Consider the following 18,842-nt stretch of genomic DNA (forward strand, 5'->3'; position numbering starts at 1 on the left):
TTACTCATCCTTTACATTAAAGAAAACGCTATAATGATTTGTATGTCTTTTATCTCTTATTTTATTAATTTATCTGTCAAAATTCTATTTCTACCTTTATTAATTATTTTTTCTTTGAGCTTAAAAGAAAAAATAATAACATAATAATTAAATAATAATAAAATGAGTTATTCTCCAAAATAACGAATAAGGGTAAACTGTAGTTAGAACAAGTGATTCATATTTTAGTGGGCATAGAGAGTAATACAAGAGTACCAGTATAATGGTCAATTATAAGGTATTTTCGGGTTTTTCATACCTATTCATACAGTAAGGTTTTGTTATAAATATGTTATATTATAACCCTAAATCATTATTAAAATAACCACACTCCTGTGAACGTAAGTACATTGCCGAACCACGTAGATCTGTGTCTTAATTTTTCCTTGCTCTATCTCTTTTCAATTTTATATTATTCATTGTTGTGCATCATAACAACTGTATAGTCAGGATTTGAACTCAATAACTCTGTTATGATACTATAGTAAATCACCACTTATTCTAAAAGTTTTAAGGTAATAAAATGTTTTTTCAAAATATTAAAAATAGAGTTGTTCTTCAAAATTTGAAGAAAATTTCAAATGATCCAATGTAAATACTCTTATAGGCTCCACAATATCAATCTAAGGTATCATAAGGAATCATAATCCATCTACCACCATACTTTGTAACCTTTGGTTACTTTTGTTACTAGACAATAATCTTTTATAAGGATTGAGAAAATATTGGGAATTTTTTTTTTTATATCATCGACCGACCCATGGGAGGTGGGGTAGTTTCAGCCACTTCTAAATGGGCAGAATGTGGGTTTGGCTATACTCCTCAACTTTCACACATACTATTTAAAATGTATGTGTTTATCATATGCAAAATGACACATGATAGTTATTATAGGCCAAGTTAGAGGGACCTCAAATCCAATTTATATATAGAGTTTTTCTCTAAAATGGGTTGAAGAATTTATCTCTAAGCTAGTGTATAAAATTGTCATGTGCCCCTTAGTATGTGAGAATCACATGATTTTTTAATGAGTAATGCTACATACTATACGTTCATCTTATTGAAAGTTGTTTCGATCGTTGTTAAAAAAAAATCCAAAGTGTAATAGACAATGGCGCATATGCTTTTTAATATAAATATTTAAAAGAGTATATGCTTCTTACATATTCAAAGAACACATGATAATTTTATAGATTAAATTAAAAAAAATTCATCAAATTCAATGCAGAAGAAATTTATACATTTGTCCTTTAGAAAAAAGAAAAATTCCATCATGAAAACTATTTCCCACAGAAGTTATTGGGACGGCATGGATCGCCTCTACTACTTAAAAGGTCGCCAAATAAACATTTTCCACTAGAAATGCATGGGAATTTGTAACACCCTAAACGACGCCGTAGGAAGGCTCATAACGGCACTTCTGTAATTATCGCTCATTTAGAATAAGCACCGCTGCACCAGGTTTGAGCACGTATATGTATATATATATATTGCTCTCTAGGGTTTATGGTTGCCCTAGCTATTGTTTTTGGCAGTTTAGCCGAGTGAGGACCATCTCCGCCGTCGTCCCAGAGATCTACGATCCGACGACTCCAAGATGGTTCGTCTTCTCGCTATGTTCTCCATAATCCTCACATGAATTAGAATATTTGGATCTACTTGTTGAATATACTTTTACATGTGAAACAAAATTTTCTTTCATGATATCTGTACGATGATCTATTTGAGCTTTTGTGGTTTTTCATGATGTTATTGTTGGATTACAAGTTCTGGATTTGTCTGCTGCTGGCTGTTTCGCCTAAAAATTCCACAATATGTGGGTTTTGGATTCCATTTTGGTTCTAATACTGTTTCATGGTACTTCTTTTGAAAGAAATTGAATAGATTGTTGTTCATAAAGGTTTTTATTTATTTATTTATTTAATTAATCTCCTACTGATTTATTGGTCAGGTTGGCATTTTTACGCTTTGGTTCATTCAGATCTAGAAGTAACAAACAGTCATTGTTCTGGGGATGGTTTTCTTGTTTTTTGGGGGATGCTTGATATTAGTCCAACTCAAATTGTCTTTGTATTTGTAAATTGTATTATTCAGGAAACCGTACAAGGTTATGGGTAGAGAAAATGGTTTTGATTGTACTTATGAAAAGAAAAAAAATAACAAAAATGGTTTTGATTATGTATGGTGTATTGCTTTTGATTTTTCTAGTTGAAGTTTTGCTTGTAAATTGTAGTTTTGTAAGTATACTATGATGCGTTTTTTAACCTTTATTTTGGATTCTTTTGGTTCTGAGTTTTGGTTTACTATGTTACATTACAGGCTAGGGGTTTGAAGAAACATCTGAAGAGGCTCAATGCTCCTAAACATTGGATGCTTGACAAACTTGGGGGTGCATTTGTGAGTGAAATGTTCTGCATAATCTTTAGATATTTTCAACTTTGTTTCCTTTGTTTTTGGTCGTCCTCCCAGTGTGTATGATGTTTTCTAATTCTCTGTGCAGGCTCCTAAGCCATCATCTGGCCCCCACAAATCCAGGGAGTGCTTGCCATTGATCCTTATTTTGCGGAACAGGTTGAAGTATGCCCTCACATACCGTGAGGTCATTGCCATTCTGATGCAGCGACATGTTTTGGTTGATGGGAAGGTTAGGACTGACAAGACCTACCCTTCAGGCTTCATGGGTATGTACACTTCTGACTAATTTGCTACAAGTTGGTTGCATTATTAATAGCAACATCACAATGCAAAGTTTTACCCAATGGAGGTAGTGAGGTGTTGAGGTTTTATAGTAGCTACAATAATCATGTTGATATTTACTTGTATAAAAAAAAATTGTCATTTTGTCGTTTCTTCTGCTTAAAATTAATTTCTGTAATATGCTTGTTTTTTGGATACTTTTTGAAAATTTTCACCTTAATCTTTTTGAAATTTTCAGATGTGGTATCAATTCCAAAAACAAATGAGAACTTCCGTCTCCTTTATGATACCAAGGGTCGTTTCCGTCTTCACTCAATTAGGGATGAAGAGGCAAAGGTTGGTTGCCCAAACTTCTTGATTACTCTCTCTCTCTCTCTCTCTCTCTCTCTCAATGGGAGTAGGTTATCATTCTATCTTCCTTGATATAATGTTGCCATATCTGCAACTACAAGAATCATGATGTTCAACATATTCACTAGCACAAATTGATTTGACTGCAAAGGGTACCATATATAAATGCGTTTAGAGTGGTCTCTAAGAGGTAGCTCAATCGGCTGGTGACTACAGTCATTAGGTTGAATATCCCCTTTCACCTCCCCTCTTGGGGACAAAAAATTACGTAGAAAAAAAATGTGTTCAGAGTGAATTTATAAATACATGAAAAAGAAATCAGTCAAAAATGCCTTTGGGATGAAAATTCCATATGTAAGACCTCTGTTAATATAGCTTAACCACATAGGATTGAAATTTTGATACATGAAAATCCTTGGAGAAAAGATAATCCTTGTTGCAAGACTGTCTTTGGGGTTTGAGTTTAAAATCCTTGATAATTCTATAATTTGGGATTGGTAACTCTTATTTTTGTTATGGAGAGCCCTTAGTTTTTGTTTATGTATTGTAAGTGTTTACTTGACTTTCGGTTTGGTGATATCCAGTGAGTGGGAGCGTTTGGGTTTCAATGATACTTTTTTGGGCCGAGTTTTTGACTTGCTTACGGATAAACAGTTAACTTATGACCCTATCTTCTAATTTCTCTTGCAGTTCAAGCTTTGCAAGGTCCGGTCTGTGCAGTTTGGGCAGAAGGGAATTCCCTATCTCAACACCCATGACGGGCGAACTATCCGCTACCCAGACCCACTTATCAAGGCCCATGACACCATCAAGCTGGACTTAGAGACCAACAAGATCACTGATTTCATTAAGTTTGATGTTGGGAATGTTGTCATGGTGACTGGTGGAAGAAACAGAGGTCGTGTTGGAGTCATTAAGAACAGGGAAAAGCATAAGGGAACATTTGAGACTGTTCACATTCAGGATGCCACTGGTCATGAGTTTGCAACCCGTCTTGGAAATGTTTACACCATTGGCAAGGGTACTAAGCCATGGGTCTCTCTGCCCAAGGGCAAGGGTATCAAGCTGACCATCATTGAAGAGGCAAGGAAGAGGAACCAAGGCCAACCAGTCATAGCTGCTTAACCAGTATTGTGTTTATGGTTTTAGAAGATTACCTAGATTGTATTTTTTGCAATTTGAGGATTCATGTTTTGGTTTAAATTTGTAGTACCGGGGGTTTCGGACGCTGAATGAGTTGCAATACTGTTTAATTTTTTGTTTTCTCTAGAATGAAGAATATCAGACCTGTTTGATGAGCTTACTCTTTGTTTATGTGAATTTTAAATTTTCCCTAAAGCAGATTTTGTCAAAAGGCTTTTTGGCATTTTCAGTAGTTATCGATCTCTTCATATAGAATTTTGCTTGTGCACATTTGCGTGGCATTTTATTTGTTAGTGCACCATTAGCAGATTTCTTTAAACATTTATTCAATTTAAAGAAATAAACTACTTTTTTTTTTTTTTTTATTTAAATACACTCTACAATATTTTGTTTTATACAATTTAAATATTTTTTAAATTAAATGTTAGGAAAAGAAAGGAAAAAGAGAGAAGAAAAAAGTTATTTAAATGTTATTTTAAATAAATGATCAAAGAAAGAAAGAGGATAAAATGTTTTTTTTTAAAAAAAAAAAAATATTAAAGGAACTATTTTTGCTTTCTAGATTTAGAGTACAAATTTTAGTGCTCTCATGTCTCTTTTTAATTTAGGGAACAAAAAATAAATTTTATTTCCCTACATTTAGGCCTTTAGGGAAGTGAATGAGATTTATGAAAATTGATGCTAGTGCTCTTAATTGGAGAGTGGAAGAAACAGTCTGAAAAAAATTGAATTAGAGTTTGCTTAGTTCTGATGACGTTCTATATATTCTATGAATTAAATTGGAACCCTTGTTTGAATGTTGTGAGAGCTTTGGGAGCTTGAGATATATGCTGAAATGCAGAACTTCCTCATTCAGACCACCACCATTCATGGAAATACGATAGATGCTCTCATGGATTGTGTTTTGGGCGAATTTATGATACTTAAGAAAAAGAAAATCATCCAACATGCCTCTGTGAAGAAAAGTCCAAATGTAAGACCACAGTTAGTATTGCTGAACACCATTGAGTTACATGAAAATCCTTGGACAAAAAGATCATCCTTGAGGCAAGATTGTCTTTGAAGTGCTTGATATAAATTATAATTGCTATAATTTGGGAATGATAACTGTCTTATTGTTGTTATGTTGTAACTAAGAAATTATGATTCGGGTTTTCAACAACTTTTTAACAAAATTACCAGCAATTCGGACAAAAAATAAATGTTAAAGAATTTTATAAAATTTAGCTGCCCCAATAAATAGATAGGTTGCTTGAGACCTTTTTAGACAGGTAGGCCATATAAGAGCTTTCTCATATTTGTTCTTCGAATTCTTAACAATCCGAACAACAAAATTACTGAAAATCTCTATAAAAGAAATTAGGGAGCCTCTTAGTTTCTATTACTATGCTTCATTTACCAGACTATAGGTTTGGTAATATCGATTGAGTGGTGGCATGCAGGTTTCAATGATACCAAGACCCACTTATAAAGGCCAATGACACCTTCTAGCTGGACTTTGAGACCAACAAGATCATCAATTTCATTATGTTTGATGTTGGGAATGTTGTCATGGTGACTGGTGGGAGGAACAAGGGAAATGTTGGAGTTATGAAGAAGAGGGAGAAGCATAAAGGGAGCTTTTCTAGCTTTGACACTTTCACATCCAAGATGCAGTTTGCAATGATTTTGCAAGTGTCTCTTCCCAAAGACAATGGTATAAGCTGTCCAAGAGGCAAGGAGGAGACATGAAGCTCAAGCGGCTTACAATACTTGCTAATACTCGGTTTCTTTCCACGAAAAATGGTTTTTGAAAAATAATTTTGACATTTTTTAGTATTTGGTGGGGATGAAAATAATAATTGCTCACTACTTTTTATTTTTTATTCTATTTTTATTCTTATAAAATTGATATAACTTTTAAAATTACCATAAGATGAATCACTATTGAATCTGAATTTTAAAAGTCACATTAACTTTGAAAGGATAAAAAATGGTCATTAGCATTACTTATACGCTCCATTTTATTGGGCTGATGTGATAATGCTCATCAACCATTAATATATATAATTTAAATTTGTTAAAATAAAATAACACCATATATATATATATATATATATAACAAAATAAAATGTAAACCGTAAAATAGGGAAGAATTGTTGATGGTCAATCCGTTTCCCAATTTTGGGACTGACATTCCCCGTGACAAAATATTCTGAATCAGATAGGCTCCAAAAAGTTTGAAACAAAACAAGAAAACAGCACTTCCAACGTCTCAGCTTTGCTGTCCTTGTTTTTGGTTATTCAAACCAAAACCCCCAAGAGTCAAGACACTCTCACTCTTCCCACCAGTCCATGGCAAACTCTCACCAAATGCCTCCGAATCTTTGCCCAATCATCTTCTTCTTCTTCTTCGCCATCCTGGGCTTGGCCTCAAGGATCCGAGCCATAGGCGTGAACTGGGGCACCGCGGCCTCGCACCCTCTCCCACCGCCCGAGGTGGTGGAGCTCTTGAAGTCCAACAACATCACCAAAGTGAAGCTCTTTGATGCCGACCCACTTGTTCTCCAAGCGCTCTCCGGGTCCAACATCGGTGTCATTGTGGGCATTCCAAATAGCATGCTCAGAAGCTTGAACTCGTCCAAAAAGGCTGCGGAGAGTTGGGTACACGATAATGTCACCCGCTACTTCTTCAATGGAGGCAGTGGAGTTCGAATTGAGTATGTTCCTGCATTTTTTTTTTTTTTTTTGGCCTTTTCTTAATGGGTTTAATTAGATTTTCCAAGTTAGATTTCCAGGTCATGATTTTTTTTCCGGTTATGTAACATGGATATCTGGGTTTTCTTTTGTACTTTAGTATCTATTGTTCATCATTTTTGGTGACTTGGGTTTGTCATGTTTTGAGTTAATTTATCACTGTTCATGTTTGCTTGGTTTCTTGGACAAAAAGGCGTTAGTCAATTTGGGGTGGAAAATGTGGATAGATCCATTGGTTTTGTCTCTTGATTGATTAAAAAGAGGCCCTGGAAGTTAAGGTTTACATTGACGTAGTTGTTGCAGATGAAATGGTTGATGAACTTAAAGCATCCCTCGTCACGCCATTACCCTAGTCGATGGCTTGAGTGATACTACAACACCTATGTCTCATGTTGGGAAAATGAGGAGTAGCTCACATAAAGTTGGTGGTTTATAAAGATGGTAATGAGTGTTAAGTCTCACATTGCTTACTTACTAGGTGAAATTAGCGTTTATAAATAAATTTAGGGAAGCTTCAAATTGATTAGTCATTTTGTGGTGATAGCACAAATGTGGTTAGTGCTTTTCCCTAGGTCATTGCAGATACACGGTCATGATGTCACCTGATAAGAAAGGAAAATTACCAAATAATTGAAGCTACCAATTTGGTACTTTTCTTTTGATAAACGAATGGTTAGCAATTATAATTTTCATCACGCCATTGAATATGCAAAGTAGTCTATGAGTTAGCCTAATTTGGTAGTTAATTTTGGTTATATTTTAAACATTGCAAGCAACCTCTATGGATTGCAACATTTTGCAATTGAGAAGTATGGAACCCAACTGGAAAATCTTTGCTTGCCCGCAAATTGTCATTCCTAGTTCTAGTTCAGATACTGCTTTAGGTGAACCTGTTTTGTGAAAGTATGATACATTCTGTCAATTTTTTCAAGGGTGATGTACACATACAGAATTCGAAAGTATCTACCTTCTTGCAGCTTTGATCTGTTTAGAATGAAGCAGAGGACGTGCTAGGGCTTCTGTCAAGTGAATGAGGGACAATAGGAGGAGAGGAAATTCAAAATTTTTTAATGCGAAGTTGCATTCACCTAGTACTTTGACCTCATTATACTGCATTTGAAATGGAAAAAAAGATGCTTAGATAGCTGGGCACTGTTGTATGAAATTTTTCTAGTTAGATTTACAATGGATGTGTTGATAGTGTTAGAGAATATACTCTCCATATACGGGTCATGGTTCTTTGTAAGGGTCAGCTATATTGGCAGAGGGTATTTAGTAAAGCAGTTTCTGTCTTTTGCATGCTAGGAGCATGAAAACACCGGGTTTCGATGTTTGCATGTTAGGTGCACAAAGCTGTTTCTGACTTCAGGAGCTGCGCCATTTCGAATAAGTGATGAAAGTTTTTGCTTGGTGTTGTGGTAGATTAAACAATGTCACCCTTCTTGGTTTTCTGGCCCTTTGCAAGGTTAGTTTGGTCCAGTGGAACTCTCATCTTTTTAAGACACGAGCTTTCCTCTGTAAAATGAAGTTTTAAGATTGATTGCATTGGAAAACCAACTCACAACTGCTGCCCAAGTTTCCCCACCTCACTCTTTTTGTTAATGGGTTTTATGTTGATTTGGTTGTGATTCATGTTGAAATTAAGATGCCATGATGATTTTGCATTTGTGCGCATCTTTTTGTCACCATCATTTTGGTGGACAATTATTTGACAAGAAATGTGTTATAAGAATGAGCTTATAGCAAACAACTTAGGACAGGACTGGATGGTATCAGCTCCAGACAAGACACAAATTTAAATGAGTCGGTGTTTATTAGGGGAGCAAGCTTCAAGATGGGATAGAAAGATGCATCTCTCTCTGCGTATTGCATGCTTAGTCGGCAATGCAAGTTAAGGAAAAACTATTTAGGTCCTTTTTGATTGTCCTATGAAATTGAATGGTCCTATGTATAGAATCTAATTAAATGGGACCAATTTGAGACTCTTATATGACCCCAGTAGCTTCAATTATTTCCTTTGTTAGGCTAATCAAAAGCTAAATTGATTTTGCTTATCCTTAGGGGTGTGGATTCATTCTATGAATACTACTAACCAGATTATCTACAGGTATGTTGCTGTTGGAGATGAGCCATTTCTCCAAAGTTACGTTGAGCAGTTCCATCCCTTTGTAATTGGAGCGGCCACAAACATCCAGGCAGCTTTGATCAGAGCAAACTTGGAAAGTAAGGTGAAGGTTGTAGTCCCTTGCAGTTACGATACCTTTCAGTCAGAATCCAGCCTGCCCTCAAAAGGACACTTCAGGTCTGACCTCAACAAAACCATGATCCAACTCCTCACATTTCTCAGCAAGCATAGCTCACCATTCTTTGTGACCATCTCTCCATTTGTAACTCTCCACCAAAACAAGAACATTTCCCTTGACTTTACTCTCTTCAAAGAAACTGCACACCCTCATAATGACAGCCACAGAACATACAAAAATAGCTTTGACTTAAGCTATGATACCATAGTTAATGCATTATCAACAGTTGGATTTCCCAAAATGGATATTGTTGTGGCACAGATTGGTTGGCCTACGGATGGATCAACCAATGCGACCCCATCTATTGCAGAGACCTTCATGAAAGGCCTCATGAACCATCTTCATAGCAAATTAGGTACCCCACTTAGACCTCAGAATTCTCCAATTGAAGCATACATATTTAGCCTTTTAGATGAGGACCAAAGAAGCATAACCACCGGAAATTTTGAGAGACATTGGGGTATTTTTACTTTTGATGGCCAAGCCAAGTATCGAGTTGATTTTGGCCTGGGGTCAAAAAACCTTGCGAATGCTCAAAATGTGGAGTATCTTCCGTCCAAGTGGTGCGTTGTGAACAATAATAAAGACTTGTCTAATGCAACGGCACGTGCGTTAGAGGCATGTTCGGTTGCTGATTGCACAGCTCTCTCCCCCGGTGGGTCTTGTTCTAATATTAGCTGGCCTGGGAATATATCATATGCGTTTAATAGCTACTATCAGCAGCATGATCAAAGGGCAGACAGCTGTGATTTTGGAAGTCTGGGTTTAATCACTACTGTTGATCCATCGGTTGATCATTGCAGATTTTCAGTTGAACTTCGCACTTCGCAATCAAATTCACTTGATGGGTCCTTTTTTTTCCACTTGACAACCTGGCTAACAACTACATTAGTATTTTTGCTCAGATTTACGTAGACAATAGATATCTGTGGGGAATTTTTGCCGCTCTTTATCTTCTCAGATATGATGTTGTGGTTACTTGTCATTGTACAAGGTTATGTTTATTCCTAAGATTTCTTCAGTGACTTCAGGCCCATTCATGTTTCCTGATTGTTCATCTCAAACTTTTGTGATTGACTGGTTGTTCCTAGTTAGAATGAGATAGCTGTTCCTTGGAATTTAGAATCATGGTCTTTGATGATTGACCCTAGACATGTCTCCTTTTTATGCCATTCAAACTGAAGCACATTCATGCTCTTCATAACTATTGGAACCCTGATATGACTTGTAGATTAAGAACACAGTATTGAAGGCATTTATATGATCATTGCAGATGTAGTTGAAGATGGCGTCCCACATTCCTTTCTGGTATTGGGCACTGTCTTGGTGACCATTTTATAAAACAGGACTAAGTTTTTGTTGGCTGTCTCAATGATTCCTCACAAGCTATTGATATATTGTGGTTTGATCATTGTAAAATTAATTTTCTATTGTTGATGTTTCTTTTTTGGATGGTTTTATGATCCTATTGCCTTCATACTTTAAATTTAGGTTATCCGTTGTTATTGGATCATCTTGTAAGCCGTATCAGAAGGAAAAGCTTAAAATTCAGTGGCATTGGTTTTTGTGGGCCGAAGGGCCTATCTCATTTCTACTAAACTACTACTAAACAAAACACTTTTCATAGAGCTCGTCTCTCTTCTTCTTTCCCACTCTCTTCTTCCTCTTGTGAGATCCTCCCTCTTTCTTTCTTTTCTTCATTTTTTGTTTTTTCGTCTACAACTTGAAAGTCAGATATACCGCGTCTTTCCCATGCATGTGATGCACCCATTGCACCACCGCTATGCTTTTGCTTGCGCGGCAGATCCTAGGCTTTCCCCTCTTCTTTTCCACTCGATCTCCATAGATGGGTACCCTCTTTTTGTCAACAGAGAGCCCCATATCTAACTGCAAATCCAAGTGTGGTGTTCATCGAGCCTATTTTGATGGGTACCTTCCTCATTGGACGCTAAAATGGTGCTCATCTTCGGCAGTTTCGGTTCAGCTACCGCTAGTACTTTTCTTCCTACTATAATTTTTAAGGTTGCTTGTTACTGTAATGAGTGTTGTTTTCAAGTAAATCCACCTCTGGACTGCCCCTTCAAACCGCCATCTAAAGCGCCCCCTCTCTTGGCCTTTGAGCCAAGAACCCAACGGACCTGGCCAATCATTTGGCTTGTTCTCAATAGATTTTAGGGTTTTTGAGCACTATAATGATTGTATTAGGGCCTTTTTTGGGCTGCCCCACCCATATTTTGTGTGGGTGTGTGTGTGTGTGTGTGTTTTTTTTTTTTTTTTTTTTTTTTTTTTTTTTTTTTTAATTTGATGTAATTCTCCCCTTTCCCTGTTTCCTTGTATTTGCTTAGGAAAAAAAAAACTACTATTAAACATGGCTGTGCTTGTTTCAACCTAAAACTTTTTTTTTTGGTTAAAAATATTTCCATAATTTATAAGGAAATTAATTGATTTATTAATTTCTTTGTTGTTTGGTAGAATTTCGTGAAAATAATACTGAAAATATTTTCTAATATTCAGCTCGTATTGAAAAATTAGGTGCTGACTTGTGTAATCCAACAAGGAGCACGAGTTATACCATCCACTCTTTGATCACCAGAGAGGGCATTTCCAGTTTCCACCGAACTTTGCAGCACTCCGTATAGCCATGATGACTCATTACAAACATTATTTTTTGTTCTTTAAATTGTCAATTCAGACAATTAAATTGACGCATAGATTTTTATATGAATATTTTAAACTGAACGTAAAAATCTTATACACTGTCAATCTTATTAAAAATATATATAAAATTACATATTTTAAAAACATATTTCAATTTAAAAGAAAACTTTATTAATCACTTAGGCTTTTTCTGCTTCACCGTAAAATATTTTATGAAAAATATATTTTTTCTTTTTTTATCTATTTATGAAAAATGCCTAAGAAAAATATTTTTAGTTGATCAAGAAAATAACGTTCGTAAGGTGTAAAATAGTTTACGCTTCTCATTTGCATAACCTATTTTTCGATGTTCTCCCACACACCCCGATATAGGAAATTGTGAGAGAATTTCTTATGATACATATCTGTCTGAACATGTCTCAAGCTGCTCGAATATTTGCCTAAGCAGGTGAGCCTCAAAAGGTTGTATCATAATTAACTGTCCAAATTGCAAGCAATATGGGCATAAAATTGTAATAGATCTCAATCCCACCTTCAAATACTTTCTATTTTCACACAATTTCTTCATTCGTAGTCCTTCTTTTGTCTCTCTCTTCCTCGATGATCTTTAAATTATATGAAAATATAAGAAATATTTGACAATTTTTCATACATATTAAATTTCAAAAGATGTTATTTTCTAACCATATTTAAGGTTGCAAACATACAACAAAAAAATGCTACTATTTTTCTGAAAAATGCTTTCACATCAACAAAAAATATCTTATGTGCCTTAAAAGGACATCATTGGATTTTTTTTTATTTTTTTTTTTAGGTGAAGGACATCATTGACTCTATTTGTTAATGCTTTTTAAATAGTTTTTATTTTTTGCTTAAAAAGTATTTTAATGTGACATAAATGTAAAAAAAATAATTTTAAATGTTTTGTGTCTAAGTTATTTGGTAATATTTTTATTTTAAAAATAGAAAATAAAAGTGAGAAAAGTGAAAACAAACAAAGCTAATTTTGTTGTACTTTTTTTTTTTTTTTTAGGCCACTTTCTTTCTTTATTGTATTTACTTTGTAGGCTTTTTAGGCTATCTCCAACAGAGTAGTTATTTTAACCAAAATAGTCAAATATGACTATTTTGAACATTTTTTCCCCTCCAACAGATTAGCCACTATAACTTTTTATCTTCAACATTGAATAGTGAATAGCCAACACTGGCTATTCACTGTTCACCTGTTTATAAATTTTTTATTAATATTTTCTCTCTCTCTTCTTCTCCCTCTCTATCATTTAATAAAAGAAAATGATTAAAAAACAATATTTTAATGAAATGAAGAGTAGAATAAAGAGTATTGTTGGAGTGTTTTTAACTGTTGGAGTAGCTAAAGTAAATATTTGTAGTTTTTGAGTAGCTACTTTAACTTTAACTGCTGGAGATAGCCTTAGGTCGGGCAGGATAAAATATCATCACTTATCAAAAAAAAAAAAAAAAAAAAAAGGATAAAATATCACCCCCGAAATGAAAAAGAAAAACGAAAAAGAAACAAAGAGCGGAAGCAGAGATATCTTCGTTCTTCTCGCTATATAAGCCACACTCGTGCGTTTGCATCTAAACCGACTATCTCTCACGGACAAACCCTAGATCTCTTGCAAGCAGCTCCGAACTAACCCTCAGACCATGTCTGGGATGTACGGTCAAGAAGGTGGCGAGTCGGCCCCTCCAAACTACGGAGCTAGCGGCGGCGCCGGAGGGTACGACGGAGGTGGCTATGGCGGTGCTGGAGGTTACGGTGGTGGAGGTGGATACGGAGGAAGTGGAAGCTCTGGTGGAGGCTACGGAGGAGGCAATAGTGACGGTGGCTATGGCGGTCGTGGCGGTCGCGGCGGCGGAGGAGGTCGAGGCGGTGGAGGTGGAGGATACGGGGGAGGCGGAGGCGGAGGCGGAGGATACGGTGGTAGAGGTACCTTGTGCATTTCTTGTTCGCCTTTGTTCCGTTTCTGATTGATTTTGATTTAGACCTAGGGTTAGAATTGGCTTAGTTATTTATGATCTGATTGATTGGATCTTATTTGCAGGAGGTGGTGGATACCTAGGAGGAGATCGTGGTGGCCGAGGCGGTGGCCGAGGAGGAGGTGGGCGTGGTGGGAGCGGTGGGAGCGGCAGAGACGGCGATTGGCTTTGCCCCAATCCAGGGTGACTTTTTTTATTTTTTATTTTATTTCTCTGATTTACGATTTCTTTCACTGTTCTTGCCCTTAGTTGTTAGTAGCTTTAAGTTTTACAATTTTGGGGTTTAAGGTTTTCTGAACACTTGAATTTAACCTCTGCCATTTTTAATTTTTTTCAAACTCGCTGTGTGATTGAAACTGGTATATAATTGTATGTAGTTGCGGGAATTTGAACTTTGCAAGAAGAGTTGAATGTAACAAATGTGGTACACCGTCACCTGCGGGTGCTGGTGCTGGTGCGGGTGATCGTGGTGGCAGTGGTGGTGGTGGTGGTTATAATAGAGGCGGAAGTGGTGGTGGATATGGTGGTAATCGAGGTGGAAATTATGGAGGGGGTAGGGGTGGTGAGTACAATGGCGGTAGAGCTGGTAGCAATGATGGTAGAGGGGGGGGAGGCAATAGGGGTGGTTCTTATGGAAAAGAAGAAGGTGGATATGGTCAGGCTCCTCCAGCAGCAGCCCAACCTTATTATGGAGGGGCTGGTGGGAACCATCCGCCGCCTCATAACTCATATAGTGAGAGCACAAATTATGGACTGGATGCAGTTCCTCCACCTACAAACTTTGCTGGAGGGCCTGCATCGTATCCCCCATCTTATGGGGCCCCCCCTCCAGGTAGTTATGGTGGTGATGGTTTTGGGGATGGAAGGGGTCGGGGCGGCCCAGCCAGTGGATATGATGGTGGGCGTGGTGCTGGTGGTCGAGGTGGATATGGTGGTGCTCCTGCTGAGGACCCAGCTAAGGTGAGGCAGTGCGATGAGAATTGTGATGATTCTTGTGACAACTCTAGAATCTACATATCAAATTTGCCACCAGATGTGACAACTGAAGAACTAAGGGAACTCTTTGGAGGCATTGGACAAGTAATATACTGGTCTTTTCTTTTCTACTCCTTGAATTTAAGAATTTACTTTCCAATTTTGAAGTTGGGGATTGTTTTGCATCTGTGTGCTCTTTGTAGAAAATGCGTGCAGCATTTTTATTTACTTTCTGGTGTTGTTTTACGTTTAATTTCTCGAGGATGATTTGACATCATTTTTCAAACCACGTTGTCTACTTTAGCCCATATGCTTGATGCAGAAAATGGAAATAATACTTTATGCTAAGGGGGAGGCTGGTGGCCACCTTCTATCCATGGCCCTAGGGAGGCATCCCTAAGAAGGATAAACCCAACTAACCCCATAGAACTAGGTAGCGCCCCATGCAACATGAGTGTAGCAGGATTCGAAGAAAATTATGTTGAACCTAATTAACTTAAAACAATTACCATCTTGGTTGTATATGGGTGAGGAAGAATTTCTTCTTGTCCGTCCTCTATGTTAACTGTGATAGAGAAGACAGTGGATATGTTTGATAAATCTGGCATCTAGGCATTTTCCTTCTTGATGGTAATGTTTGACTGGGATGCTAATGATATTAGGTTGGAAGAATCAAGCAAAAGAGGGGATATAAGGATCAGTGGCCATGGAATATAAAATTATATACAGATGAGATGGGAAACAACAAAGGCGATGGAGTTTTGTCCTTTGAAGATCCGTCTGCTGCACATTCAGCTGGCGGTTTTTTCAACAGTAAGTAAACAACTTTACTGGATTTAGCATGATATTAGCATTTTCTAAGAGTGTACTTACCAGGAACCTTGCTTCGCAGATTATGAAATGAGGGGTTATAAAATCAATGTTGCAATGGCGGCAATGTCTGCACCAAAGGCTCCGCCTGACAACAGGTATCTCCCTGCTGATGTCCTCGTTTTATTTTACTTACAAATGTTGGTCTGATGTATATTATGTAGATCCATGTTCCTTACCAGTTATATACTTGCTACATGAGAAATGTGTTGTAACTGCAGTTCAGTTTTCTTAATGCACGCTCCACATTTTTGTAAGTCCCATAACAAATTACAGATTCTTTTTGTGATCATTGGTGGATGGTGTGCTTGGGTCCAACTGTTATAGGGTCTAATTGTTTGTTGATGATTCTCATTTTTTACTGAGGTTGCGTTATTATTTCTGTGCTTTTCCTTGGGCCTGGATTACTGAAGTTTTTGGTGCTCTAGCAGTTTCATTTTCTTGTGAAGTGCTTGTGGAGATATATTGCAATAGGGTCTTATTGTTTGTTTTACGGACTTGTTGTGTGTCAGTGTAAAAAGTAAGACTATATAGAATTTCTTGTTGAATTCACGTTCTCACATAATTGGGCTCTTAATATTTTGCTGATGGCTGTATTTGAGGATGCAATGAGATCCTGCTGACTGAAACTTTTTGAATGTACTTTCAAATATATGCATGTGATGCAACAGTTGAGCTCAAATACCATTCAAGGGTTGTGATGTTTACATATGTAAAGAAATATGAGACTGAGGGCAAGAAGATATGATATAGTGATTTTTTACATTCTGGCTATTTTAACTTGGTTCTTTTTCTTCTTTTTTAAGGTAGTTACTCAAGATGGTTGAGAAACATACTAATAGATGGGAAAATGATCTCCAAATCTATTGAGTGTAGCAGAAACTCAACTAAAACTTTTGGTGTTTTAGATGGCCAGGAGCTTTTTTATTTTTCTCTTTCGTTCATTATGGATATCTTTATACGTTTAACGGGGTTTTGCTCCCTGTATCTCTGGACTTGTATATTTATTTACTCTTGTAAGTAGAAACCTCAATAACATGCTTCAAGTTTTCAGTTTGGTTGACTGATTTAGCATTCAAAGTTTGCTGCATCTTTGGAGCATCATCATTGACATTTCATTTGTGCAATAGGGGTGGTGGTAGAGGCGGCTATGGAGGCGGAGACAGGCGTAGGGATAATTATAGAGATGGGTCTGGGCCTGACAGACATCAGCATGGTGGAAATCGATCACGTCCTTACTAAAGGAATCTCAGCATAAAGCATTTTATGTAACTAATTATGATCTGAGAGATTTTATTGTGTTCCCATCGCGTGATACTTGAACTGGAGACTAAGAGGTAGGTTGTTCACTTACTCTGAGCATGACCTCTTTTCTCCATTTCTTTTCATTCGCCGCTAACTGGAGGGGTTTTTATTTCTAGACATGGGATTGATTTTAATTGTGTGAATTTTTTTTAGAGACAAGTGGATAATCTCCAAATTGCTTGCTGCTAAGGTAGGTTGATATTTTCAGGTGAGTGCCGCTTTTTCAAAATTGTGCTTTAATCCTTGCTTGGAATTTGAACCGAGTATCTTAGTGTGGATTTGCTTGCATCAGTCACATTAAATGTGACAGTGATACAAGCATTGGAATGCATGTAATATGTCATTTATGCATGTCTTGACTTAGGTAAATAGGGCATATTCTATCTATAACATGTTCTGGCAAGAGAGCACTGGAATATTAATTCGTTCCTTGGATAAACTGAATTGCCCTCGCCCTTTCCCAGCACTTTTGGTGAGAATGTGGCTCACATTTTGTGGTTCATTTGTGCCCCCCCTTGTAAAACATTCCTGGACCTGCCGAGCAAGTTGAACAAGAAGATTGATAACTTGCATTTGGATAAATATTATTTGCTTCATTAGAAGGAAAACAAAAAGAAGATAATTTTATTTCTTCCATTTATAACGTCTAGTAGTTATATTGCATTAAACGCTAGTATTCGATGGGGCTATTTGGAGCCCTTGCATGTTGTCTTGAGAGTCGATGTTGGATTTTTAGAAGAGGAGTTTTTCTTTCGTTTGGAAAATGTGCAGTTTCGCTTTCGTCTACAACTATTCAATCCAAAATATCCAGTGGAGCCCCCTTATTTCAAACCGTTCAGAATCAAAGGTTTTGGAGCCGCCGCTGAACTGAGAAAGTAGCCGAAGGCAATAGCACCATCTCTTAACAGAGTAACTCGTTTACAAGCAGCCTAAAGAAATGGCTTTACAAGCATCATCCTATAGTCATCAATCTCTTTTATCCTCGTGATGGTTGTTCCACCTCAAGACTTAAAAAGTGATTCTTCCTCCAATTTTTTCTTTGTAATGAACCATCTTTCTTCAGTACTTTCTCTTGCTGTTATGAGTAAATGAAATCTGAAGGGTAAATATAAGTTAGAATTGGGCTGGCTCAATAATTATTTTCGGAGTTTTCCTGAATAAGTCTTTTGGTTATGAGGTTTTGTTTATGTCCCGTTTGTTTCTTCGGCATAAAATATTTGCAGATGAAATTATTTTTAAAAAAATTATTATTATTATTTTTTTTGACAAAATTAACAAATATTTCTTATATTTTTATTAAATCATATTAACCTGTAAATATTAACTTTTATTTACAACAGAAAAATATTAATGTAAAACAACTAAAAAATTTACTTACAAATTATGTTTAATTAAAATATGCGCATTGACTATTGACTAATAATGTGAGACGAAGAGAGAGTCGGCGAACAAGAGCTCGCTCTTGATAAAAAGACTTGTGAAATTTAAAGTTTGAAGAAATAAATCTTACACAAACTCCAATATCATGGTTAAGACTAATAACTTTTTAGATGACTCGCGAATTCGATACGAATCGAACATAAAATTAGCGAGTTATATTAAGTAGTATGTCCTGTTTAATTTATAAATTAGATTAAAGTTGACCTATATAATCTTATATCTATACCACGACACGACCTAGTACTGACAAGTGACATTTATAACCGATAATTTTTTATATGATCTAACACAAAATTAGCGAATTATGATTAAGGAGTTTAACCT

At 36.5% G+C, this 18,842-nt stretch overlaps 3 protein-coding genes across 5 annotated transcripts; all 3 read left to right on the forward strand.

Annotated features, from left to right (window-relative positions):
• Positions 1 to 1,502: 1,502 nt before the first annotated feature.
• LOC133877492 (small ribosomal subunit protein eS4z) lies at positions 1,503 to 4,390 on the forward strand. Its single transcript, XM_062315812.1, has 5 exons — positions 1,503 to 1,639; positions 2,359 to 2,436; positions 2,540 to 2,720; positions 2,975 to 3,072; positions 3,778 to 4,390. The coding sequence occupies exons 1-5, from the start codon at positions 1,637 to 1,639 to the stop codon at positions 4,210 to 4,212; spliced, it is 795 nt and encodes a 264-aa protein (XP_062171796.1). The 5' UTR covers positions 1,503 to 1,636; the 3' UTR covers positions 4,213 to 4,390.
• Positions 4,391 to 6,375: 1,985 nt separating this feature from the next.
• Positions 6,376 to 10,625, forward strand: LOC133877491 (glucan endo-1,3-beta-glucosidase 9). Its single transcript, XM_062315811.1, has 2 exons — positions 6,376 to 6,929; positions 9,074 to 10,625. Exons 1-2 carry the CDS (start codon positions 6,565 to 6,567, stop codon positions 10,182 to 10,184), a joined length of 1,476 nt encoding a protein of 491 aa, XP_062171795.1. The 5' UTR covers positions 6,376 to 6,564; the 3' UTR covers positions 10,185 to 10,625.
• A 2,820-nt stretch (positions 10,626 to 13,445) lies between these two features.
• Positions 13,446 to 18,217, forward strand: LOC133877482 (transcription initiation factor TFIID subunit 15b). 3 transcript variants are annotated; one of them, XR_009901744.1, is made up of 8 exons: positions 13,446 to 13,878; positions 13,994 to 14,111; positions 14,306 to 15,008; positions 15,566 to 15,716; positions 15,796 to 15,871; positions 16,904 to 17,110; positions 17,232 to 17,286; positions 17,850 to 18,217. XR_009901744.1 is itself a non-coding variant. In XM_062315800.1 (6 exons), the coding sequence occupies exons 1-6, from the start codon at positions 13,596 to 13,598 to the stop codon at positions 17,013 to 17,015; spliced, it is 1,443 nt and encodes a 480-aa protein (XP_062171784.1). In that variant the 5' UTR covers positions 13,446 to 13,595; the 3' UTR covers positions 17,016 to 17,307. The 3 variants fall into 3 exon arrangements, 1 of the variants encoding a protein (XP_062171784.1); XR_009901745.1 differs by having other exon boundaries at positions 17,232 to 17,268; XM_062315800.1 differs by lacking the exon at positions 17,850 to 18,217 and having other exon boundaries at positions 16,904 to 17,307.
• Positions 18,218 to 18,842: the final 625 nt, after the last annotated feature.

This window comes from Alnus glutinosa, chromosome 9, assembly GCF_958979055.1.
Source record: "Alnus glutinosa chromosome 9, dhAlnGlut1.1, whole genome shotgun sequence".
NCBI lineage: Eukaryota > Viridiplantae > Streptophyta > Magnoliopsida > Fagales > Betulaceae > Alnus > Alnus glutinosa.